Source organism: Haplochromis burtoni, unplaced genomic scaffold, assembly GCF_018398535.1.
Source record: "Haplochromis burtoni strain Fernald_Lab_line unplaced genomic scaffold, NCSU_Asbu1 Contig_125, whole genome shotgun sequence".
Taxonomy (NCBI): Eukaryota; Metazoa; Chordata; class Actinopteri; order Cichliformes; family Cichlidae; genus Haplochromis; species Haplochromis burtoni.
Genome location: NW_024582486.1, coordinates 545,152 through 571,176, shown reverse-complemented (window position 1 = coordinate 571,176; position 26,025 = coordinate 545,152). Strand labels below are relative to the sequence as shown.

General features: G+C 39.6%; 1 protein-coding gene across 5 annotated transcripts in view; it reads left to right on the top strand.

The window, feature by feature from the left end:
- The window catches only part of tox2 (TOX high mobility group box family member 2), a 105,263-nt gene extending 81,486 nt beyond the window's left edge, over nucleotides 1–23,777 (top strand). For 2 of the 5 annotated variants that reach the window (XM_042223976.1, XM_005929732.3), the window contains exons 5-10: nucleotides 10,007–10,273; nucleotides 11,576–11,818; nucleotides 17,246–17,326; nucleotides 20,417–20,827; nucleotides 20,910–21,058; nucleotides 21,750–23,777. In XM_042223976.1, the coding sequence (XP_042079910.1) occupies nucleotides 10,007–10,273; nucleotides 11,576–11,818; nucleotides 17,246–17,326; nucleotides 20,417–20,827; nucleotides 20,910–21,058; nucleotides 21,750–21,792 (1,194 nt within the window). In that variant the 3' untranslated portion in view covers nucleotides 21,793–23,777. The remainder of the gene's footprint in view (nucleotides 1–10,006; nucleotides 10,274–11,575; nucleotides 11,819–17,245; nucleotides 17,327–20,416; nucleotides 20,828–20,909; nucleotides 21,059–21,749) is intronic. The other 3 variants (XM_005929733.3, XM_005929735.3, XM_005929736.3) reach the window with 3 other exon arrangements.
- The last annotated feature ends 2,248 nt before the right edge of the window (nucleotides 23,778–26,025 follow it).

Genomic DNA, 26,025 nt, shown 5'->3' with positions numbered 1-26,025 from the left:
GGCCCAGAACTGACCATAAATGGATGAGACCAGTGAGTACTAAGCTATCAGCTAACATTAGCAAGGTAGTTATTAAGCTAGCTCTAGCATGCAGACCAGAGCTAGGTGGTCTGTGTGCAAACATTAAAACATTCAAATGAGCACAGATTCTTGGATGGGCTGTATGGGCAGTGTTCAAAGCTAGCTGTCAATCAGGGCGGACACACCCCGACTTTTGATCTATGTCAGTATCCAAAGAAATAAGGTATAAAGCAACTTTCTTTTTTTTAATTTAACAGGCTGTAAACATGGTTTTAAATGCAGTTAAGTGGTCATTAGAGGAACTTAAATCTTTGTCAGTTCAGAGTTTTTCCATCTCCAGAGGTTAAAAGACTGCAAATACAAAGAATATGTTAGTGTGCTCATAACCTTAGAGTTTGCCTATGCAGACAGCATTTAGTTGATTGATCACTCACTTCTAATCTCTGTAGTAATTTGATAAAAGTAACAAGGGTATTTATTCATTTTCTCCACTTTGCTGCCTCTCAAAACCCTCTAAAGCAAAACTGATTGCACTTTCCTGATTTTGTAAGGAGGCCATTTTCAATTCAGATTTTTTTCTTTTTCTTTCCTTTCTCTTTTGGATGATGGTTATTGTGTCTGAAGCTCCTCCTGGTCAAACCTGATATCTTTCAAAGAGCTCTTTTCTCAATGTTTTGATGCACTTGGCAGCCCCCCCATTCCCTCCCAGCCCCCCACCTCACCACTTTCCCTCGTTCTCTCTCCCCTCTCTCCCTGTCTCTGGTGCTCTCTCTGTTAATGCCCCCACTGCCATAGCATCTACAAGTTCCAAAACACATTAGACATTTAATAGCCTTGCTCAGGTTGCATTGATTCTATCAATACAGCCCAGAATGATACACATCTCTGTTGCTGCTGATTTCTGGCCTCATTGTTTTCTGTTACATCTCTCTTTACACTAAACTATACATATATTTTATATCCACCTTTTGCCTGTGCTGTGACCACTGCATCTGCAATATGTTTAAACAGGACAGCTTCATATTCAATTATGATATATTTATAATGGTCCCCAGTTGCCAGCAACTGGAATAAATTATCCTTTTTTTCATGTTCCTCAATTGTGCATGCAGTATTAGCCATCATCAAACTGGCTCAAGTGTGATGTTTTGAATATGTAACAGATGATGAATGTATAATCAGCCAGGAGATGTTATGCATAACAGCTAAGTATTAGCTGAGAGATCTATATGCACGAGCAGCCTTAGTTTCATCAAACATCCAGGTATTATCTCCCCCCCTTTTTTTTCTTTTCTCAGAATACACAATGTGAATCTGCTTGAATGAGGGTCAGTTTGTTTGTAATGAGGGCTGTGGCACTCTAAAGATCTGCCTGCTACATTCATATTCAAATTCCATCCTCTAATTTCTTTTGTTACAAAATTTCAATGTAAGATTTTCCTCACAAGCTCTTTATCTTCATTTGTTGAGGTTAATTATCAAGTATTAATCCCATCTTGATTGTCACGTTAAGTTGGTTGGAAGCTTGCTCTTTTTCTTTCTTTATTTTTTCTTACGAGGTATTAAGTGCTCCTGGCAGGTGCTCGCGCTCCAAGCCTGCGTGAAAGAAATATGAGCTGCAATGTCAACTGAACTTGTCACAGACAAGCTGGGATGAATTAATGATAAGAGAGCAGAGGTGTGTTTTAATGTTTTCTCTCTCTGATGGAGGGTCTCAGCAAACGTATTATCGCATACTGTACACCTGCTGGTTTTTGTATAAACATGAAACAGAAAAAAAGTGGATTAGAGATATGGCGATGCATTTATAGAGAAAATCACGGTCCGCATTTTAAGTTTAAAGAATAAAAACTATATCAACCAGCCTTCTGAGAAAGATTATAGTTAAATGTGTTTACACTTTTTCCATATGGACTTTAAAATTGTCTCGTGTGTTTTTTTTCCGACGTGCCTTTAAAGACTTTCGGCTCTCTGGGGCTTTGCTCGATTCTATACTTTTTATTCAGATGAAGAAAACCTATTTCTCCTTTGAAAGACCTTCATTTTAAGTCATTTTTTAAAGGGATTAGAGCGTCTGCAGAAAATGATGGAACGTCTGTCGCTTTTCACCACAGTTCAACAAGCTCAGTGATAGAATGGGACTTGTATTAGTTATTCCAATGTTGATTCAGGCACAGATGATTTTGAATGATCAATGCCACGAGTGGAACAAAAATCACTTGCTTGTTTGATGGCCCCTTGAAGTCTACAGGAAAAGGGAGGGCTGTTCTTTCAACTGCTCCCCCCCCCACACACACACTTTTTTGTGATTATTTATTTTCAAATTGTCCCTTAGGCTAATGTTCCATTTTGGCATTTCACACCTCCCTCTCCCATAAATGAACCATCACAGCCATAAATCACTGGACAAACAGAGACTTGTGCAAACCCTGAAAGGTTCAAAGATTTATGTAACACATTCATGTTTTCCACTTCCTCATTTTAGTACTCCACGGGTAAAGCCTAGCTAATAAAAGGTCCTATTAATATTTCCTGTTGCTTAGCAACGGCAGGCAGCAAGTAATAGCATTCTGTGGAAAAATAGATGACCGATAAGGAAAAATTCAATTCTTTTCTCATCTCTTGGGAGAAAGTGCCTTATTTCTCTGGCAATGTGATATGAAACTGTAGTTGTATATTAAGAAATATCCTAAAAGAAATATAGGTTATTTTCCAATTTCACCGTTTTAGAGGGATTTTTGTTGCAGCCCAGAATGGCAGCTCATCTTTTTTCTCTACCCCGATGATGTCAATTAACCTGCCAGATTAAGCTAAGAGGAGGATAAGATTTGACTTAATTTCTGTCTTTTTAATGAAAAATTCTAAAGGGATGGTGTCAAGTAACACAGTCACTGGACTTTAAAAAGATCAAATTGCATTTCATTTATATTGCATATGTAATTTAAACTTGTATTGCACGAACACAGACCAGCTTCTGTTAAGTGCCATGTAAAACCCGTTCTAATAATACTTATCACCCTGATCACAGGTAACAGAAGAAGATCGTTGCAGTGGCAATTTTCAATTTAGATAATTCATCACATCATATTTCAAAAACATCAGAGTGAAATATGTGTTATCGCACACATGTTGTTGTCATTGTCCTCCTCTTATAGATTTGATAAACCACAGCGTTCAAGCAAAGAACAGAAGCTAAAGAAACAAACGCAGATTCAGCTGCAGCACATATCTAGTGTTATGAAGCAGATCCAAAGATAAGGGATTTCATATTACACTTAGCCACGCGCCCCTGCTGAGATTTATCATGCCATGAAATCATGCCCATATTGCACTATGCCCTATCTCAACAATCCATCAGCCCATTCTGCTTTCACCACCAGGAATATTCAGCTGTGGCGGCAGTGGAGAACTATCCCATGTCATCTCATGCTCGGACGCCTCCTCTGCTGTGTCACTGGCCACTAGTTCAACGCAATACTGCCACTCTTTCTGTTAATGTCTATAAGTGTGGCTTCATTCACAGTGATTACAGTGCTGTAGCAAGCTAGTTGCTCTTGTGTTTGCCTTCCTTTCTAATACCAGACATGTATTCTGAGCTGTTCTTAAGCAAGAGACACCTTCCTCCTATTGTGCAATCACTATAAAAAAAGAAGTTTTGTAATCTGTTGCCATAATGTTTAAAACTTGAGGATGAGGTGAAGATCAGACATGTGTGAAAGTCTCTGGGCAAGAGGATTTTGCACACATCTATAACCTTGGCCTGACCTAGACTTGCATGATGCGCACAGCACAATATTTTTCTTTAAGAATTGCATGGTTTTTGTTGTTTCTGTGTTCATTATTTCTGCATGCTGAATTTTTTTGTTGTGCAAGTATGGGCGCACCCACACACATGCACACAAAGTGCATTTGACACGGCAGTCAGGAGTCTCATTAGTGGGAGCAGAGGAGCCTTGCCTTCTGCTGTCAAGAGTGTGTGTCCCTACCGCTCCTCACAACCATCTCCTGCATGTCATGTCAGGCAAGGCTCTGATTCTCTGACGCCGTGCTTTGTGAGGTGAGCTCAGAGACACGCCCGGGCTGAGAGAGAGCTAGGAAAGGAGAAAAAGGGACTGTGAGAAAGAACAAGAGAGACAGAATATTTAAAGAAAAAAGAAAAAACATAAGGAACTAGAAAGAGAACTGGAGGGGAGGAAAGAGGCAGAGACGCAGAGAGAAAAAGAGGAGAGAAAGAAGCAAAGGAGGTTCTAACATTAGCAGTAATGAGGAACATGGAGGCTGGTGCCGAGGGGGACATCATGACATTACTATCTGCAAATCAACCACTGCCTTTTTGCTGCTACTGATTCACCCTGAGAGATGTTCACGGTGCTACTGTACTTTTCAAAGCAACAGTCAGCCACCAGTGAAAATGCTTCAAGGTGAACTTTAATTACATCATTATTATTAATATCCTTGTTTACTTTTTTATTACTTTAATTCTCATTTTTGTGCGTTTAAAAGTCCTTCCTGCATTTTATGTGTTGGTATAGACTGTTTTTGGCTTTGGGATTTATAGTGGCAAATTCCTTTTCAACACTGCGGCTACTTTAGGCATTCTTTGAGTAAACTGCTTTTTCTCTCTCATAAAGTACGTGCTAAAACTCGTAATTATTCCCTTATACTGCTGGTTTGTGAGGTATTGCTGTTTTTCTGCCAGATTAATTACAGGATCACAGTTCAGCACGGGAGGTGCAAGAGCAAGTGTTTGATATTTTTCCTTTTGACTAGCATGTAATTGGAACGATTGAAAGTGACCTTAAAGTGTCTTGTTTTGGCAACACGGTGCCGTTGCCAAGCTAATAAATAAAATGAGGTTTTAATAGTGTGTTAGTAAATACAGTTGGCTGGTACTGTACCTGAAACAGGGCATCACACATTACATTAAATCAAAGCCACGTTGCCTTATGGCGTAATATAGATAATAAAATGTAGTCTTGACAACTTTCAAAACAATTTCTTACAACAACACTGATTCCCCTTCTAAAACATCCTGGCATCTATTGCCCATCATGCCTCTGTACTTAGCATCTGTCTGGTGTCACAAGACGGCAGATACAGCATTTTGCCTCTGCCTTTATAGTTAAGTAGAGTATGATTCATGAATCCACTCTCTTCTTCTCAGCTTGTGTAAATGACCCTCTTGGGTATATATAAGCTTGATAAACCAAAGACATGGATGAAGGGAGAGAGACAGAGGGATGGAGTGAGGAGGAGGTGGGAGGGGCGGGAGGCTCGACGGCTCTTTGAGGAACAGAGTTGTTAGCACTTTGCCCTCGGGGTGAATGAGAAGTAGCTTTGAGGGCTGAGAGACCCAGGGTTGGCTCCCCCACCTAAAGGCGTGTTTACCACCTTGTTGCGCGGCGGCTGTGCTTTTGAAGGATCATTCTTGAACGCGCCTCTAATTAAAGCTGTCATGGCTGGGTGCCTGCAGGGATAATGTTCTATTATTATAGTCATTTGTTTCAATTAAACGCTGGCTGATTTTACAATAGCAGCCGTGAACCTGTGTGAGTGAGCCATCACTCTAAACAAGATGGCTCCAGTCAAGCAGGGAGTGAGGAAAGACAAGTCTCGGGACTCACACGGGCATCGATCAGTGAATATCGAAACAGGGCGGGGCGGGAGTGAGAAAGAATTTGAAACCTAAATTGGACAGATATCGTGTAGCATTGAGAAAACAAAATGCCCCATCGTTTAATTAACTTTTGGTTTTCATTTACAATTTGAAGCTAGTCAACTAAAAGTGAATTGACTCCAGCTCTACACAAAGTACTTAATTAAAAACTGACAGATTTATTTTAGATGGCGCTAACAAGTTAAAACATGACAATTTATTGATCCTATAGCATCCACAGATGGGTTTATTATGAAGCTACAGTAATAAAGCCTGCATAGCAATCAACAAGCTTATTTAAATGATGAAACAGATGCCACTCTGGTATAATCATCAAAAGGACAGAGCAAGGTTAGCTGTTTTACTCGCCTCTGGTGCGCATCTCTCCTCTTTCTCCTTGTAGCTGTGTATAGGACTCTCTTCTCCCCTTCTCTCATCTCTGTGCTGGTGGTCAAATCCCCTTAGCTAAATCAAATGGTGCAGGCAATTGGAGCAGCCGTGAAACCATTTCAAAGGTAAGGTCAGCAGGAGCAGGGGAACAATGGCTTTGTGATATTCCATCTCGCACACAATGTGCTACACATAATTGGAAAGCCTTTGTTATTTGACTCCCATTTGACTATGATGTACAAGATGTGAATACAAACACGACAGGCGTAACGATGGCAGAGGAACACGTTCACACAGAGTTTCCTGGCTTTACATCACAGTTTAGGTCTGCCTGGCTGCTCATCACCAAAAAGTAATACCTAACTGTCCCCTCGCTAACTTTGCTAACTTTGATTTTACTACTTAGGTCGTGTGGCTTTTTTCTCTTATAGTTTCTGTACTTTTTCTCATGTTTTCTCTTTTTAGCTTTACCGCGGCGTATTTCCTTGGTGTTGTACAGAAAACAGCTACATTTCTGAAGGTTAAGCACAGATACAGCAATACCCAGCAGAGAGCAGGAATCCAATACTGTAAAAGTATTAAAAAAACATTCAAAATTTTAGATGAGTTATCAGATTTACTCACTCAAAATGATAACATGATTTTTATGTTGTGTCACAGATTATAAAGCCAGTGCTCTTAATGTCAAGACTCCATGGAAAGTCAGTATGTGTTACATGCTAACTGCAAAGAGCACTGACCAACTAAATCCTGTTACTCACTGTGCACTCCCACCTCTTTCTAGCCTCTTGGATGATACCAATAAGAATTAGCATACAGTACCTATGGCAACCAGCAACCTTTGTCAGATTCTTTCATAATATTTATACAGCCGTCTGCCACTAGCTTTATTTAGCTCTAGCTTGATGGCGCTATGTGATAACTTCTTGGTCTTTCTGTCTCACACAGGTGAAAGCCAAACTAAACGCACTCTGAGACAATTTCAAACAGGATGTTGAAATTACAATTAAATTATCACAGTGGGGGTGTCTTGAGTAATGAGTTCAGGATCTGTTATATCTGGTTTTAGTAACTATAAGAAGATAAGTCAGTCTTTCATACTTTGGAATGGGACAATTTCCTCCTTATATAGAACATCTTGTGTTATTATCTTCACAAAGAGTGGAATAGTTTTGGTGTTTCTGTGCTTCCTGATGACTTGCTGCTTCATTAGCTCGAACGGAACATGCAGCTTTAATGAAAATGGGGTTCATGAAATATGAGAGCAAACATAAATAAATACCCATTAAATAAACAAATAGCAAGTAGAGTCAGTGTTTTGGTGTTTTTTGCATTTTTTTATTTTTTTTGTTTGTTGGTTTGTTCTTATCTATAGTAACGGAAGAAACATTGCAACTAACTTTACTATCCCTAGTAATCAATGCATGCGTGTCTGTAAATCCTGCTTATTTATTTATCTATTGTCTCTACTGTTGTGGGGCTGGCCAAATATTCACGACACTGTGGCGTCTTCCCCCTGTGAACTCCGCTGCTCTGCATGTCTCCTTCTTGTTTACATTAAACATGGTGTGACTCAGATTAAAGGGTGACAATTTTGCCTGGAGGCTGTTGCTATGGAAATGCATCTGCTATAGCTATGATAGGCCATTCATGTTTGATTAATTGGTTTTTCAGTGCTTCTTGGTTTGTGAGGACCCTTAAAGAGCAAGTCCATGGAAAATGGAAAATTAATGGATTTCTGTTTCCTTCGTTTTACTCCATTTTCCTTCCTCCCTCCTTTTTTTGTCTGACTACTTATTTTGCTGGAGCTATTTCCTCATGTTTTAAGAAGTGTAGTGATGGTGTTTTGAATTATGATTGGAAGTTGGAGATTGTCATGGATGGGGGAGGTTTGAGCTTGGTTATTTGAAATGCAAAACGAATGTCTTTGTTCACTGCTGGCTTTTGTGAGCAGCTGCTGAGGCAAACACAGAATCTAATGTCGTGTGAATATTACGAGTTTTCAAAGCAGGCCAGAGCTGCTCACAACATTACTTTGTTGTGCATTTTTATTCTACCAATCTACTGGGACCAATTATGATTAGAGTGCTGAGCCTTCATCTCTGAACCTCTACTCGTGTTTATCAAGACCTCATATGCTCGAGCCCTTTAAATTTGATCTTTTTAGCACTGCACTAATGTGTAATGTATTATTTAACTCATAAATGTTTAAAAGAGCTAACAAATGCTAGTTCATCACTTTCTGATCTGTAAATTCCCAAACATTCCCATTTATGCCAGCATTAAAAGCATCCTTTGGTCTGTGTTCATGTTCTGTTCTGATGAATCTTGAAATAAAGCTTTTGATGTCGTTGCTGTTGATGATCTTATTAGATGGCTGAGAACAGAACTTTATGAGCCTGATTCTCTAACCACTAAAGTATATTTTCCTGGGACATTCCCAGCAGTTTACAACTGTTTTTTCTGCTTGTGCTTATAGAAGTGTTGGCAATACATTTTCTTTTCCTTTTTACAACACAATGACCATAACATCTCAGTTCATTCATACCACTGACTCGGTGATTGCTTGACCAGTTGCTGAGACATCTGGCTTTTCAAATACTAAGAAAAAAAAATTCAGAAGCAGTAAATGAGGAAATCTTAACCTCAATACTACACAGGCTACTGTGTCCAAGGGGCCTGCACTCGGTGCCGGTAGCAGTCAATAGGAACCATAAATTGTACTTTCAGCTGTAATAGAGGGACCTATTGAAATCTGATTTCACTGATAAGCCTGTGTGTTATATGGATGAATGGTTAAACAGTGCAAAATTGCTTTGGGATACAGTTCACTGAGTGGCTTTTACATGCAAAAAGCTTGGATGCAGTTAAAAAAAGGTGCTAACTTGTAAAGTTGATTTTCTCCTTATTAAATTATAACATGCACTCTGTGTTTTGGCCAGCTGAGTAGCAGAACATACTACAGACATATAATCACTAACACACACACTTATTTGGAGTCTCTACCTTTGTGTGTCTGACACAGGTAGTGTGCAGCTGATTTTAGAGCAGTGTTGCTGATTTTGTTTGCTGTGGCTGTAAACAACATTAAACCCCATAAAAATGTGGAGCTCAAAAGATGCTCAACACTCTGTAAGTCTCACAGGCGAACTACAGGGTTTGCTGGCATTCTTTGTAGCTTTATAACTGTGATCAATTTATTGATTTAAAATTTTTAATTATGGCTGGATGGATGGATCAGTGGATGGATGGATTATGGCTGCTTTGAGCTCTCAGTCTTTCTTAAAGTATACATTTTGCTTAATTTCTGCTTTCTCACCAAACATCAGGCTCCCTCCCAGCAATCATGTATTCAAAGTATTTTCTGGTTCTGCTAACTGTCAAAAATGTCAGGAAACAATAACCCAAAAATTTCCAGGCTTCAGATCAGTCAGGGATGTCAAAGACAGTACATTTTAGTTTTTCGTATCGGAGTAGTTAACAGTAGAAGTCGCTAGCATTTAGAGAACAAGCATGCCCTTTGATTTAATCTTGCATTTAGTTGTTTTGATTAGTTTTAGTTTAGATATTTCACTTATTATGCATCTAATTTTCAGTTCAGACCCTCCACAAACCTCAGTGTTGAAGTCAATTTCAGATCAAGTAATCTGGCTAAAAAGCTGCAATTTTGTGAGACAGTGAAGAAAGAAAACCTCTCAGCCTGAGATTATCTGTGAGACCTCTTTTTTCTTCCAAAAGACAACTCCCTCTAGCAATCCCAACATTTTGCGCATAGTTCATTGTATTATATTTATATTTTATCCAACACATACAGTATACACAATTTCTCCAATTAGAACATGTCATCTCCACTTCGAAACATTTGCATATTTGGCTAATTGGCAGTCAGGAGTTTTAAATAGAGAAGATAGTAAAGCTGGTGTTCTTCTCTCACCCCAGATGCAGGAGATGGCTTTGCACCACCACCAACAACAACACCATCACCAGCATCCTGATGGCGCTCATTATGACCCCGCCCGTAACCACACCCTGATAAACAACTCACCTCCGATACTGCCCAACCCCATGAGTGCACTATCCCAGCTAAACCCACAGGTCAGCCGGAGTGCAGTGCCTCATGGTTCCCCCTCACCTCCCGGAAGTAAATCGGCCACACCCTCACCTTCAAGCTCCAATCAGGAAGAGGAGACTGATCCTCATTTGAAGGTACTGGTGTGGCTTCTCTGGCATGTAGTAGTGGCGATAAAGGCTTGGCAGTGCTTGTACCAGGTTGTTAACATGTAATCCGCAGTGTTGTTTAAGAGGAACGCAGGAATAGGCATGCTTGAGCTTGGGTTATTTGGCTGCCTCGAAAACTCGAACATTGCTGGAGTTGGAGCTATGTCTATTTTTTTCCTTTCATGCTTTGAAAAAAGAAACTTTTTGAGATATTTACTTTTAATCTCTTCAAAAAGTTCAAAATCTATGCCCTAATAGCAAAAGGAAATTCTGTTTTCCATGTTACTTTAGTGAATAGCTGTCATTCTAATCTAGGTTTGCTGCTTATTGTTAGACACACAGGAGCTGATATTAAACCCGTTTTAAATTTCTATAATGAATGAAGATGTGAGACATGTTTTAATTGGCGCTTTTTTTCAACAACAACATGATCTGTTGCCAGTCCTCCCCAACTTTGTCACTGCTTTACCATGTTCTCAGTTACAGTCTGGTTCCAAAGCAACCACTCCTTCATTTAAATCACTCATTCATTTAAATAAGAAGAGAAGGATAGTTGTTTACATTCATTTGGTTTATGTAAATCTGTAAAACTGCTTTTATAAATTGCCCACCAACCAATGTCTCTGTGGATTTGCTTCGTTTCTGTCAGGGGAATGTGAATGAGTGTATAATTGAATCTGCCACTTCCACAGTGTTTCAGATTCATCTGTGTATTTAGCTGCCAGCTCACAGTGATACAGTATAACAAGAAGGGGATCCTTTAGTTTAAAAAATATATATTTCCCAGCCTATACATCTCTGCTGTGCTGTGTGAATAAAAATGATTACCATCTCTCCTATCAGTAAGTAATTCCATTTGCTCTCTCCAATTCATTCTGAGACCACATCAAAGCCAGAGCAGATACAGCAGGCGATTTAAAATTCCTTTCACCCCTAGCATGAAAATTCAGAATTTATGACTTGCTGAACAACTGCAAAATAAAGATTTGAAAAGGTTTGATACATTCAAATAACAGATGTTATTTTTGACAAAGTAAGGCAGGGAGAAAAACTGCTGTCAACCAGAGTCTGTGTGTGTAAATTGTTACTGTCGGTGAATCATTGCTGCAATATCCAAACACTGGGTATTGAACACAGAAAAGAAATTAAGGATTTAATGAAGCTTACATGTTTCACCTGGGCACAGCGCTATAAGCATTCATCAGCAATGCAATTATTCATTCCGAGTCGAATTAGTAGACTCACTTTCAGTGTCAATAAGCTGTTTTGTTTTTTTGTTTTGTGCCACTGATGGTCTTCCAGATCACGGGTGAGAAGCGACCGTCTTCGGAGATGATGAAGCCCAAGCCCAAACCCCAAAAAAAGAAGAAGAAGAAGGATCCAAACGAGCCTACAAAGCCTGTGTCGGCCTACGCCTTGTTCTTCAGAGACACTCAGGCAGCCATTAAAGGACAGAATCCCAATGCCACTTTTGGAGACGTATCCAAAATAGTAGCCTCCATGTGGGATGGTCTGGGAGAGGAGCAAAAACAGGTAGGCTTCGTTTAATATTCATGTATATACACTATGAGTTCTGGAAAGAGCTTTTTTTGTTGTTTATCAAACATCTAAAAAAAAATACCTTGCAAAAGTTATAAATTCACTCCATAAAAACTGAAACAGTTTTGACCTTGCGGCAGTTGTGACTACCCGATGGCAAGAGGTTAATATCATTTAAGTAGGAGAAGGAGCTTAAAAATGTAGCTTGCAAATGAAAAGCGTTTAAAGACAAAAGAGAGAAAAAGAAATAAGCTGGGATGCATTACTATCACCTTTTAGGATGATGCCAGCATGGTAAAATTGTGAAAAAAGAAAAAGCATAACAAAGAAAAACAGATGCCTATTTACACATTGAGCAGCTTGCGTCTGCCTACCTAACAATTACAAGTTCAGTATTCACTCACCTTCTAGATCTGCTTTTGGGTTCCAACAATTGTTGATGGACATACTGAGTTTTATTTAGCTGGTGATAATTTTCCTTGGCTTCGCCATTATAATGAGCGACCCGTTTTTTTGAAAGTTGAATAATGCATCAGTAAAAACTTGTAATTCTGATTCTAAAATTAAAGAACTACCTGCCACTCTGAGTGATTGCAGCTTGCATGAGAGTGAAGCAAATAAAAAATTTTATGCTTTTATTTTATAAAGTGAATTTTCTTGCACTCGGACTTGTAAAGATTTTAACCACCAGCAGTGCAGCTATATTTACCTGAACTGAATTGTCAATTTGATTTTATTATAACCCAACCTGTGCATATGAAACTGCATTAACACGTACTGCAGTTTAGAGGTTTCCTGTCCAGCACATTTTCTCTATTTCATTTTCCACATTCCAGTCCAACAGGCAAAGTCAAAGGTTTTTTTTTTGTCTGTGTGTTTGTGGTAACAAATGATGGTGTGAAATGAATGAAAAACGAGACAGTCTGATGATCATGCGCAGACTCATATTTTTAGAATATCCAGTCAGGGCGCAGCCTATTGGGTGTCAAATAAAAGCACCTGTCTCCATGACAAAGTGCAGCCCATTCCCCCCAGCCCCAGCCACCATCTACCAGACCCTATCTAGCATGTGTGTTTTTCTCCCACCAAACCTACTTCATACGCTGGACTTTGGAGGCCGTCTGTCCCTTTTATTTGCAGTTAATTTTTGCCGCCTTCACCAGGGCTCTTCACCATGAATCTTCATTTCGCCGCTGACACCCTTGAATGTGAATTCCTCATTTCCTGTCCTTTTATTTATATCTGTTGCCTGGTGATTTGATCATGCTGGGAATACAAGATTAGCAATTGCCTTGTCCTTGGTTTTGCCTCAAGGACATCTTCTCCTGAAATGTTATTGTTTGTGCTGCTTAACCCCTCGTGTCCCAGTTTCTTATTCACCTTAGATTTTGCACTGCAGATGCAACTCTCTTTCTTTCTGTCTCTGTATGTCTGTCTTCATCTCATGCTTTATGCATTTGTCCTTCACAGCTCTACCTGGGAGCACAGACAAAACTAATAATATGGCAATTCCATCATTAAAATCCAGCCATTTAGCATGCCATTTCACAGTTAATTTTTTGATTTGTTTGTGCATTCATGTGTTTAATCAAACATGTCACCTCGCAAGACACATAATTAACTTGAGGTAATGATGTCATTATGGAATAAAATATAGTAGCCTGTCTGGGCAATAACACAGTGAGTGCTCTAATTATTCTCACTGACTAGCACTGTCATTTATTCCAGGCCAGCAAATGGATAAACTTGATAACCGTGTATTTACAGAGTACAACCAATTCAGCTAGTGCACATTAATCCTCATTAAAGTCATTAAAATTTCTGTCCTGGTCTTTCATAATGAAATAAATTCATGAAAGGACATTATAGCGTACTGCATTCACATCTGCTGGTTGGTAATATAATAGTAAAATGTATTCGTAATGCGCTCGTATCCTAAACATTTTCGGTAACATTTGATCCCCCTTGAAAAAAAAATGAATAAATGTGACATAAATTTGAGCTTGGTAGTCATTTTCGTTATTTGAATAAATAAAAAACACACTGGTCACATACAAAAGTAAGTGAACCCCTACATGTATTGTACCTTCTGAGGAATAAACTAGATTTTATGCCAATGTCCTGTTTTTGGGTTTTCTGTTTTTACAGGATGCCATAATACCAAGAGTTAAAGAGCTCCTTCAAACTGATTTAAATTGGTCTCCAAATTATTTGAAATAAGTAATTTCACTGCAGGGACGGTTGTCTTCAACTAGGGTAGATTACAAACAACTGCCACTTTCTCCAAAAACTGTTTGATGCCAAACACGTCCAAGAACCCTCAAATTTCATTACAGAATCTACGGTCAAAATGCATTTTTGCATCCAAGGAGACCAGAAGAATGCGCGTTTTGAGTCCTGCTGTCCTAAAACAAACATTAAAGCAAAACTAGAGTTAATGAGTGAGCAAAAAGGTAAAGACAAAAATGTGTTCTAGAGAAATGACCAGTTGATATGCTCAGTGGAAGCCAAACACAGTGTTACAGGAGAAGAAAATTATTACAACTGCTACACCTCTAGCTTAGTCTGAGAGCTAGCTTGCTGCCTCAGGGACTGGGCAGCCTGCGGTATTTGCTAATGAAAAAAATAGAATTGTGCATCATATCCAGGAGTGTTTGAAGATAATGGGACGCCTTCTATCCAAAAGTTAAAGGCAAACTATAAGTAATGACTTAAAAAGTAGAAATGAAAGGTTTTGGTATGACCTGGTCAAACCGTAGATCTGAAACCTGCTGTGTGCTGTTGTTACATTTACAGCATCTGTAGAGATTTTATTAAAGAGAGTCAAATGTTTGCTTGTACAAAGTGTCAAAAGGCCTAAAAAATCCAAGACATGTACTTACTTAATTGTTGGCTGTCATGTCCTGGCTGTCTCTCTCGGACCCACGAGGTGTGCTCTCTCATGTCACAGTCAGACCCTCTGGAGCCATGCAGGACCTCCAGAATGTAAACACAACCCTTCCCCTACACACAGCTTTGTTTTAACTAGATCACAGCCCCTGTTTCCAATTACCTATAGCGCTCGTCAAACACACAGTGCAGCAAAATTCACATAAGTGCACTGAAGGCAGCGTTTTTTATTGCTGTAGTTTATTGAAGAAACGATCAAAAGTTTCATTGTTGTGATTTATGTTCCTTCTGTGATTCTTTTTGTTACGCTTCAGTGTGCATTTTTCCCACTTTGCTTGTGTTGTTGTGTATTCTCCAGTGCCGCCCTTAGGTTTGGCAGAACAAAGTCTTGTTTTTTGTTTTTAAATTCATGTTTATGTTCATATTTTCTTTTTTTATTAAGCTGTTTTCATAGTTTGCACACTATACAGCGCTTTTTAATTCCCAAAGGCCTTTGCTTTATAGTGCAAGATCAATGCATTATTTGGGCTGTGCTATCCCTCAAGGTGACTACATGTTAAAGCTGCCCTAGAAACACAAAAGAACACTTTTCTTGTTTTTGTTATTTAAGATTAAGATCAATTTTCAGTTTTTACTGCAATGGGGGGGAACAGTGATAATGGATTTGGGGAGGAGGGAGGAGAAACCTTAGTATTATTTAATTGAGTCTGTAGATTTGTACCAGGGAGAAAGGGAGGAAAGAAAAGAACACTGTGAGTTTGAAAAGATGGCATGTTTAGATAATAAACTCCTTCTCTGTGTTAAGTTTAAAAATCTGTCATGCAATATTCAACTATTTTAGTCCATTTTCTGCATCTTTGTCTAGTATTCAAACACTGTTGTGCTTTTTTTTCTTTGGTTTTAATGTGCCTCTTCCTATTTCTCCTCCATTTTGCTTCCCGTTTGCTTCCTCTCCTCCTACTTCTCCTCTTACCAATCGTCGGGTCTTTCAGTCGTAGAGTAATCACTCTCTTCAGTGTCAGCAGGGTGCAGAGTTATTGTCTCCTGTAATTAACTGGTTATCAAACAAGAACATTTCATTAAGGTACAATTAGGGGCTAATTCAGCCGGGACACCTCTGTGTCAGGATTACGATAGAGGCATATGCTCTCTCCTTGCAGCTTTGTTATTTTTTATTCATACTGACCTGCAGCCTTTGACGGCTTCAATTGCTAATGAATCCGCCCACTTTGGAATAATTAGACATCCTTAGGCATGGTAATTTATTTAAAAGTATCCGTCGTTGCGCAAATCATTAGCTGTGTTAAATTAATTTGAAATTAAAGCTGCTGGGAGTAGTTTGGGTTATTAAAGAAGCAACCGTGGGTCTGTCAGTCTATAAGAGGTGATGGGTAAGCCCATTTTTATTTTATTTTTTATTTTTTCAATGAATTTCCTCATGGGCATCATTATTAATTTGATTGACTTTTTTTGCTTGTTTTTATTTTTAAAGTCTGGATGAGTGCTTAATTCATCCATTCTTGTTCCAAAGTGTCTATCACAGAAGGAAAACAATTATGATATTGTAAATAAGGATGAATGAGTGGATAAACATCAGCTGTTTGAGCATGAGATTGTATCCGCCGTCATCCCGGTTTGTTTGCTGTTCTTTGTGTATGTCTGTTTGTTTATCGACTGTACGTGTTAGCGGCTGCCAGCCTATGCGCATTTGGCAAGGCATGAATGCTTAATGGTTATCGTACCCCACCTCTTTGAAGGAAATGACCCCGTCCACAGAGCCACAGACAGTCTCCTCGCTGAGGATCAGTAATTACCCGATGCATTTACTCACGCACAAACGTACATTCTCCTTTATATGAAAACGTTCCCGAGATGAGCTGAGATCTGAGTCTTCCTTATCGATTTAAGGATGGACTTTTTGCAACTTGCTTTTCCTGCATCACAAAGGCACTGGCAGCCATAAAGAGCCTGTGAGTGACATGTGATGACATTAATTCGAATTCCCTGTCTTAACGCATCATTTGAGGTTCATTCAGAAGGCTTGAGATTGCTTCTTTGCTAATGCTGTTTTGAATTCTTTTATTTATTTTTTTTCCCCCTCGTCTGAATGATTTGCTGGGACATCAGCTCTGATTAAGAGATGAGCAACAGCCTTAATAGAGGAAGAGACAGAAAAGCAGTACACAAAATGACAAACAGCATCTCGCTCCTCATTTAACTCAGCAGAATTTCAAACTATTTTCACGCTATTGTGCACAAGCTTTATGCACATTTCATTCTGGATATTCTGAAGAAAAAGAACTACTTTCAGATACGCAAACATCATGCAGATGGTCAAATCTCCCTGACCTGATAACTGGGAAGTGAATGCATTTGATATGCTTTTCATCAAGGAGTACACCGCCGGGTCACGCAATCACACCATGACTCCCAAAATCTCATTCACATCAGTCAGTGTGGACCACAGGGTCATTTTAGCCTTTCACATCACCTTGTAATCAATCGTTGTTGTTGTTGTGTTTGTTCCTGCAGAGCTACAAGAGGAAAACAGAGGCTGCTAAGAAGGAGTACCTGAAAGCCCTGGCCGCCTACAGAGCCAGTCTGGTTTCCAAGGTAACAGCAGGGGTCACGTCTTTGATATACATGGGTCAGCGGCGATATAAGGGATGATAAATTAGACAGAATTCCTTTCACTTTTGTTCCATGGAAAGGGTCCACAAGCTGCACTGAGCTATGTTCGTGCATATATATGTGTGTGTATGTGTAAGAGAGAGAAGGAGCCTGTGTGTGTGCTCACAGGAGAACAGTGAAAATTAGGCCTCAAACACACCCGATTTGGAAGCTGGGGAGAAATGGAAAGTAATAGTACATGCGTGTGTGTTTGCGTGCGTGTGTACACTCATCGCTGTGCATGTGCAAAAGTAGAAGTGGACATTACCTGTCGTTTGCTATCCTCTTGGTGTTTCTGTCCTCCCTGATGCGCCACTAATGTGTTGCCTGAGGTTTGCGCACACCTACCGCTCTCTCTTTGATGCAGGTTACTACAGTTTAGCTCAGCACATTAACATATTTCTATCAATGCTTGTGTCAAAAACAAAACAATTCCCAATTATTTTCTTAAAAAAGCTGCTAGACTACTCCTCATTGGTTTGTCTGTACTACAGTCGTGATGGTACAGGGATATCAGTCTTTAGGTGTTCAGCATTTCATTTCTCCCTTTCTGCATTGTGTTTTTTTTAAATACAACTCTAAATTGCATTAGCATATACCGAGCCCCTCCTCTTTTCCCTCCCTCCTCCTGTCTCCACTAAGCACAGCGCCTCACTTCCTCTCGTGCTCATGGGCCGAAAACAAGCACCTTGATTAAGGCATGAATAGTTAATTCATCAGCCTCTTCACTGTGGCATACTTTCAGCTAAAAAGACTATTCTCATCTCTTGTCTTTGCTGCAATTAGACATTCATGTCATTGCTCCTATACAGGGGCTTGATTGATACTATATGCTGGTAGATTGCCAGTCAAAAATCTGACTGACTAAAATAAGCCTGCAGACCCTCCTTCACTCATTCAGGATCAGCCAATCTGAATGCAGAGCTGAATCTCATGATTCACCACGACTCTCTTTTTTTTAATTACCAATGAAGGGGTCTTTTCAGAGTGAATCGGGGTGGGTGGAATTGGAGGTAATTGGAGCTTCATTTGAAAGATTCACTTCTTAAGCGTGCACCTGTTGCCTTTTTGTTTTGTGACTCATGTTAGTTTGTTTGTGAGGAGAAAAGACAAACTAAAGTTTCATAGCTACCCACTATATGCCATGTCATTTCTCTCATGTTTGTTTCAACCCAAAAAACTCCACACTGAAAATTTAAAAAGTTTACATTTTAAAAAGGTGCACTTTATATTAAATATCGTATTCGTTTCAGTATTTGCAAACCATCTTTCAACTTAAATATTGTTTATTGTAAATCCTTCTGCTGCAATACACAACTTTAAATGTCTGCAAGTCTCAAGTTGACACAGATCAAATCTATTATCTCACTCTTTTCCTCTCCCCTCACTTCATTTTTTTTAGCATTTCATTTTCCACTTGACCCTGCGAATGCGGCTGTCTCTCTTCTTTATCCATCCATTCATTCCCGTTCCATTGATTATTTCAGGGATTCAGTTGGATGGATGGAAGCCATAAAAAAGTAGCAAACCACCACATATAACTCCAACCAGTCCGACAGTTAATGAGAAATACTGGATGCATTTCATAGATAGACATACACTTTCCTCCACGAAAAAAAAGGGAGACAGAACAGTCTGCAGAGCAGATGTGTGTGTACTGCATGTGAGTGCAGTGGAGGTGGGCGGGGCTGGGTGATTTAATACATTAAAAACAGAAAGAATGAAGAATGGGTGGGAACTATAGGTTGAATAAGCAAAGATAGCTTAACATAATAATGAATGCTTTAAAATTTGAGTACTCTGTGTTTTTTAAACGGTACAGCCATGTGAAGAGGACGGTAGACTCTTTACGCATTAGATATACTAAAACAGTTTGTGACTTAGGAGGCTCTAAAAATATTTATACAACCTCAGATGAGCAGCAATACATGACATATGACACCATGTCATTGTTTACTAAGCTAAATTGGAAAAGTGTGAATAACTAAGTATACCCCCATGATTCAGTAGCTTCTAAAACCACCTTTAGCAGAAATAACTTGAATGTTATCATTTTCTGTAAGTATTAATCAGTCTGTCACATTGTTAAGGAAAGAATTCAGCCCATTATTTTTTACAACCTTCATTTTATTGATGTTTTGTGTGGTTTTGTTTATGCACAGATCTCTTACGGTGCTTACAAACATTTCAATCAGGTTGAGGTTGAGGTTGCTGCTTTGCTTGGGATCATTGTCCTGTTGCATGACCCAGTTTTGGCCAAGCTTTAGCTGTCAGGCAGATGGCCTCACATCTGACTCTAGAATAGCTAGCTCACTGACTGCAAGGTGCCCAGGTCCTGTGGCTGCAAAACAAACCAAAATCATCACCCCTACACCACTGTGCTTGACAGTTGGTGTGAGGTGTGTTTCTGATCGGCTGTTTTTGGGTTTTGAAAACCAAACATCTCTGCTTTGGTCTTGTCTGTCCCAAGGACATTGTTCCAGAAGTTGTGGTTTGTTCAGGTGCAACTTTGCAAACCTAAGCATTGCAGCCATGTTCTTATTAGAGAGAAAGTACTTTCTCCTGGAAACCCTTCCATACCAGCCATACTTGTTTAGTCTTGTTCTAATGAAACTGCCATAAACTTGAACATTTAGCACGCTGAAGCCTGTAGACTCTGAGAAGTATCTCTTGCATTGCATGGTTTGACCTTGGGGTATATTTGATGGGATGTCCACTTCTGGGATGACTGGCAGCTGTCATGAATAGTGTGAATAATCTTTCTCACTGTACAGTGCTTTTATACATCTTTTATAGACGTGCTGATGATGATTAATCAAGTATAGCACTTACTGTCTTTATTCCTATGGAAATAGTAGGGGTTTCATTTGCAATATACAGCTTGTGCATTTTGCTTATTACTGGTAAACTCGAGGCTCAGTGTCTTCCCCAGGAATATATACTGGGTTCTATGTTGTACTGCAATAAGCCATAAGAGTTAACACATTGTTACATGGAGTGTAACCATTGTTCTTGATTTTCTCTCTCTTTAAGACATATAATGACCCCGTGGAGACAAAAAGTGCCCAGACAAGTCAGGCTTCTCCACATATGATGCCAGGCAACCCGCCGCTGTACAGTGTGCCACCTCCTCCCCAGCCGACATCGCCATACCTGGGGCCTGGGGCCTTCCCACTTACTGACCTGCAGAGCTATGCAGGACACGCCCCTCGCCACACTCTGTCGCAGACACTCAGCCAATCGCAGATGCTGCCCAGCATTAGTGCCTCTCCCCCTTCCTCCTTCCAGATCAGCCCACCACTTCACCCCCACCAGCAGCTCTCCCTGCACCAGAGCTCACTCCTCAACCAGCCTATCCGCATGCAGCAGGTCCAGTCCCAGTCAATCATCTCTCACCAGATGGGGCTTCAGGCCTCTCTTCACTCCCCACCTCCAGGGCAGCAGGTATAGTGACAAACTAAGACACGTCTGCTGCTAGGAGATTATAATTTAAGATGTGTGCCTAATTTTAATGTACTCCCTATAGGGTTTTTCCCACCTCCAGTCAGAGTACCAGAAGAGCATTGGGGGTTCCCAGTCTCCAGGAGCTCCTGGCCCTGGTCCAGGCCCTGGAGTGGCTCAGACCCATGATTGGGACAATGAATACTGCAATCGGGAGTGTGGCAACCACTGCAGGTCAGTGGGAATTCTTCACATCATATTGTGTTAAATAAATGTGGAACACAGACAAACTAATTACATTATATTGTAAAAAGTAGTTAGTCAAAGTTAAAGAAAGCAGTTAAAGAATGGAATTTGACACCATATTTACCTCATAATTTAGGTTGCATTTGCCCTTAGACCAGAATTCCTGCAGAAATAAGTTATAGTATAGTTATAGCTATGGCAGATGTCTCTTCCACTGCTTTTGCAAAGTAAGTGTTGAAAATTGTCAGCTCTGTTCCATTGAGACGGGGGTGACAGCTGTAGAGGTAATGGTGAGATAATAGAGCTTGTCATGTGTTTGTCAGACAGCAGTAAAAAGAAGAGAAAAAAAACAAGTTCCAAACACAAGTTTTCACTCTTATTATACTAAATGATTTGGCAAACTGCGCAGCCCTGCAGCACTGGAAGATATCGTAAGTCAATAGTGCTGTTCATGCTCAATTACAGTGCAATTTTTATTTCATTAAGAGGGTTTGTTTTGAGAAACAAACTAAGAAAAATTAAATGATCACCACCAGAGAACGATCATGCAATCAAGGAAAAATGCACCTCTGATTTCCCTCTTCCTTTCTATTTTGTAGAGTTGTAGAGTGTGACTCATAATCTAAACTGTGCCTTTGTTTTTGATTTTCCGTTTTTCTGTTTATTTGTTTTTTTCCAGTGGCAACATGATAGGCAGGGACAAGCCACTCTACCTCACCTGAAACTGAAGATGATACTCTGTCGACAAAAACGACACAGAGGAGTCTACTCTCATCCCCTATTCCACTCCCCCACTCCTCCCCCAACCCTCCCATTCTTCTTCTTCTTCTTCTTCTGACGTGCACACTTACATGCAGTGTACACTTGACATACAAACACACACACGCACATGCAAACACACACATGCCGCTTCACACACACAATCACACACGTCACCACCTTTTTTTGTCAGTGTAATTTTTATTTTTCTCAGTTTCTAGAACTTGTGAACAGAGTTTGATGACTACTGTCTGTACCACTTAATGTATTAGCAGTCCTCTTGCTGTTGAAATTTGCCAAGCACTTATAAAGCCTCCCCCCACGCCCTACCCACCCGACCCTCTCCCACCTTCTGAGTTGTGTGTCTCTGCCCCCTCTCTGATACAGGCCGGGCTGCAGAGCACTTCTCTCGTGTGTCACCATAAAGTCCCCTCAGGGACCCCATCCAGCTTTAATTAGAACGAGAAGAAAGAAAAATATTCCTTTCCTTTAATCACTTTATTTTCCATTTGTTTTTTTCCTTTCTTTGTTGTTATTGATGCTGTTTTATTTATTTCTGGCTTGCAAAGCCGTTCCTCTTTTTTTGCCAGTAAGCGATGGGCCCTGTTCTATAGAGAAATATTAACATTTAGTAGGCTCTAGCAGGCCTTGATGTTATCGTAGCTTTGCTTAAGGGCCTGCAAATTAATACAAAAGTCTGGGTGGAGAAGAGAAACAAAACAAAAAGAATCTTTTTTAATATTAAAGACCTGTTGAGGTCTATGAGCTGTCACAGTGTGATTGTAAATATCACTTTTATGGGATCAAATTGGGAATTGGAAGTCCAGATAGATTTGTTTCTTCTTTAATATTACCTGTAAGTCATTGTGTGTGCGTGTGTGCGTGTGCGTGTGTGTGTGTATGTGGGTGGGTTTGTGGGCGCATGCATGCCTGGACGTTAGAATGTACCACATTCATGACGTGTGCGGCTGAGTATGTATGTGCGTACATGCAGGGACACATGTGTGCAGGAGTGTCTCAGCGTTCGGGCGTCGAGTCTTTCTCGTGAATTTTAACAGCCTTGTGCAGCTGGATTTCAGAGGAGTATTTCACACTCTCATTCTTGCATTAAATCTGTGCTCACTGGTGTGTTTTTTTCCAATAAAGTTCAATCTAAAACTGAATACACAATATGTGTCCTGCAGATCATTAAATGGAAAGAGCCAGGTGAGAGATAGAGAGCAAAGAGATAGAAAAAGAGAAAGAAGCGCTGTGAAATAAAATGAGATGTAATGTTGCAGGTGAAAAAAAATTGCCTCAAAATGCCTGCCCCACCCTTCTGTTATGTTGTCTGACCATAATGTCAGTTTTGTGTCCTTCTACAATGAGAAGTGAAGTAATGAAATATGTGAATGGAGCCATCACAGCCACATTACGGTGACTTTTATAACTTTCCAGTTGGTGTTTGGTTGTGTTGATCTCATCTTTTTTTAAACTTTTGTGTGATTAACAGAAATGCATTTTGCTGACAAGACATCTCGTTTTTATCTCTTTAAGTGTAGCATCATTTCAGTTTTAGTTGCTGCAAAACTATAACATTTTAAGTTGTGTACAAAAAAACCCTGCCAATTGTAGTTATTTTATTTGTAAAGCCAGTAATGATAAATATTTTAAATGGTTATCAGCATATTGTTTTCTGCTAGTTGCCCATCAGCCATTTGACAGGTTCTTATTTATAAAATAAAGTAGATCACCTTTGCTTCTTATGATGGAGGTATATTTTTATTCTTATTTTATTGTTTCTTTTCTTTGGTTTGATAAACTTAATGATGATGACCACAACAATGATTATTTCTTTATTTTTTACATTTTGGGTGCTGCTCTTTTCTTTTCTTGCCAGCAGCATCGGTTTGTGTCACAATGCTTCTTTTATTTCAAACCTGCATAATAAAGACTAAAAAGTTTAAAAGTGATCACGCCTGCTCTTTTCCCTGCGGACTTAATGTCTCTCTTTTTGGTTTTTTCCTTCCCTAATTAGATGATCACACCTTTTGTGAAGACGTGGTAATAGTTATTTTAAAAAAATCACAAACACCCCCAACTTTCTGTACTGTACACTGCATTTGCACCAAGGAAGGTCACATATTTGTATCCTAAATTTACATTCAACTCAGGGCTCCAATGGCATCAACTAATTAACCATGGATACAGTGTGCACCAGCCAGCATTGATATTGCCAGTAAACTATTTTAACAAACAAGAGAGCAGATGCGAGAAGACGTTTGCTTGTGAAAGTAGTGCATCGTAGGCGTCTAGTGTGAGATAAAGAGAACAGAGGAATGCAATGTGCATACAAACTCAGGCAACCGTCCAAGTGCTGATTTTACCCCAATTGCACACAAGTCTTCTTAGAGACTTTATGAGAGAGGGGAAGAAAGATTGAAATGGAACTGTCATGATCCCTTCATTCAATGTTTTATTCATGTTATGTCTGCCTGCCGTCTCTTCTTCAGTAGTATTGAATTGGCAAATAGATCATTATTGGACAATTGGAAAACCTGCCACTTTGTGATATGACACACATTATATGAAAATCACAGTCATACATTCTTAATGTAGTGTCAGATAAAAGAGGTTTTGGGTGAAGCCACACAGACTTGCCTCTGTGCCTTTTGTGTGCACGCAGTCTTGTGCTTGTATGAATATCTTCTTATGGAAGCGTGTTTCTTCTTTTTTATGTTTGGGTGTTGCCTCTCTAGCTGTAGGTATATTTGTGCATACAAAAGTGGTGTGGTAACAATAGGCTGTTTCTGCTCTACTGTGAATTCAGTCTGTGCTTGCAATCACTGTCTGAAGTAATACTGTAGTAAATACTTCTAGAAGACCATATCAATTTGACACTTCCATCAGCTCCTTTAATCCCATCCCTCATCCCAAAGTCAAAGTCATGAGGCCAACAGAGAATGAAAGGCAACAATTTATGGTGGAGGATGCCATTGAGAAGAGGTGAGTGCAGCAGTCTTGTTGGTTTCCATTGATTTGAAAAGACCACTGCTGCAACTAAATGGATGATATGAGTAACAGCAGGCAGGATGACAAAGACGGGGTCAGTGTGGTATCCATCTAGTAGACGGAGATGAGAAACTTTTAAAAGTTTATCTGTAATGTGTCGTCCAAAAGGTTAAAACTACCACAAAAGTATCTTTGCATGCAAAAATGCAAAGACAGACAATATGGACAGATGTGTGCAGTGTCCTCAAATATTTTATGATCCAAATAACCCAGTGTTTTTTAGTGCCAGAAACACACCGTACATGCATTAACTTTTGTTTTCTTTATTTATATTACAAAAAAGCCTGGACTGCAAGTTGAGAATAGCCAGTGATGGAAAATTTTCATCACCAACACACTTGTAAATTTCCCCTATTAGGTTTAAAATTCTTCTATATTTGCTCATTACCAGTGTACTTTAAATGAGGGGGAGGGGTGAAGCTGATTCCATGATACTGGCTTCCCTCTGTCCTTTGAGTTTAGCTTGATACAGGTGAGAAGGTCAGTACTATGGTTAAACGAAACGCTTACATGCAACTGAACTCCAAACACACCAACCCTCAGAGACCAGCCACTGCAGCATATAGACAAAATGTTTCAGTTGCAACTTTGGTGCTGCGGTAAGAGAAACAAACAGCAGGAAATGTGGGTGGTTTTAACAAGAAATGAGTTTCGCTTTGTGTTGAGAATCAGTTAAGGTTTCTTTTTTATGCTGACTGTACTGCACAAAATGTGTTGGTTAATCTACAAAACAGAAGATTTCCTGCATAATTCGCGAATAACAATTTAACATGAAATCTTCTAATTATTCTGCTTTTCTTTACAAAAAAAAAGGCTAAAGTGCTTTTTCTAAGTAATCAAACACTAAAAATTTGCCAAAAACACCCCCAAAACAAACGTGTATAGATAGCTCTTTTTGAGTTGGTTCACCTAAGTATCAGCTTCATGCTGTTGCACAAAACACTAAAGCAAACATGGGGCTACAACATATATCAGAAAGGTCAGGCACAAAGCATACTTGCGGTTTCACACCTGTAGACATTTACGTAATCCAGCATATATGCTATGTCAGTTTTAGCAACCCTTCGGTAGGTCTTGTGGTGACCGAATTTTATCCGTTTCCTGTCTTTTTTTTTTTTTGCAATATTACAAACAAATGTTTCAAC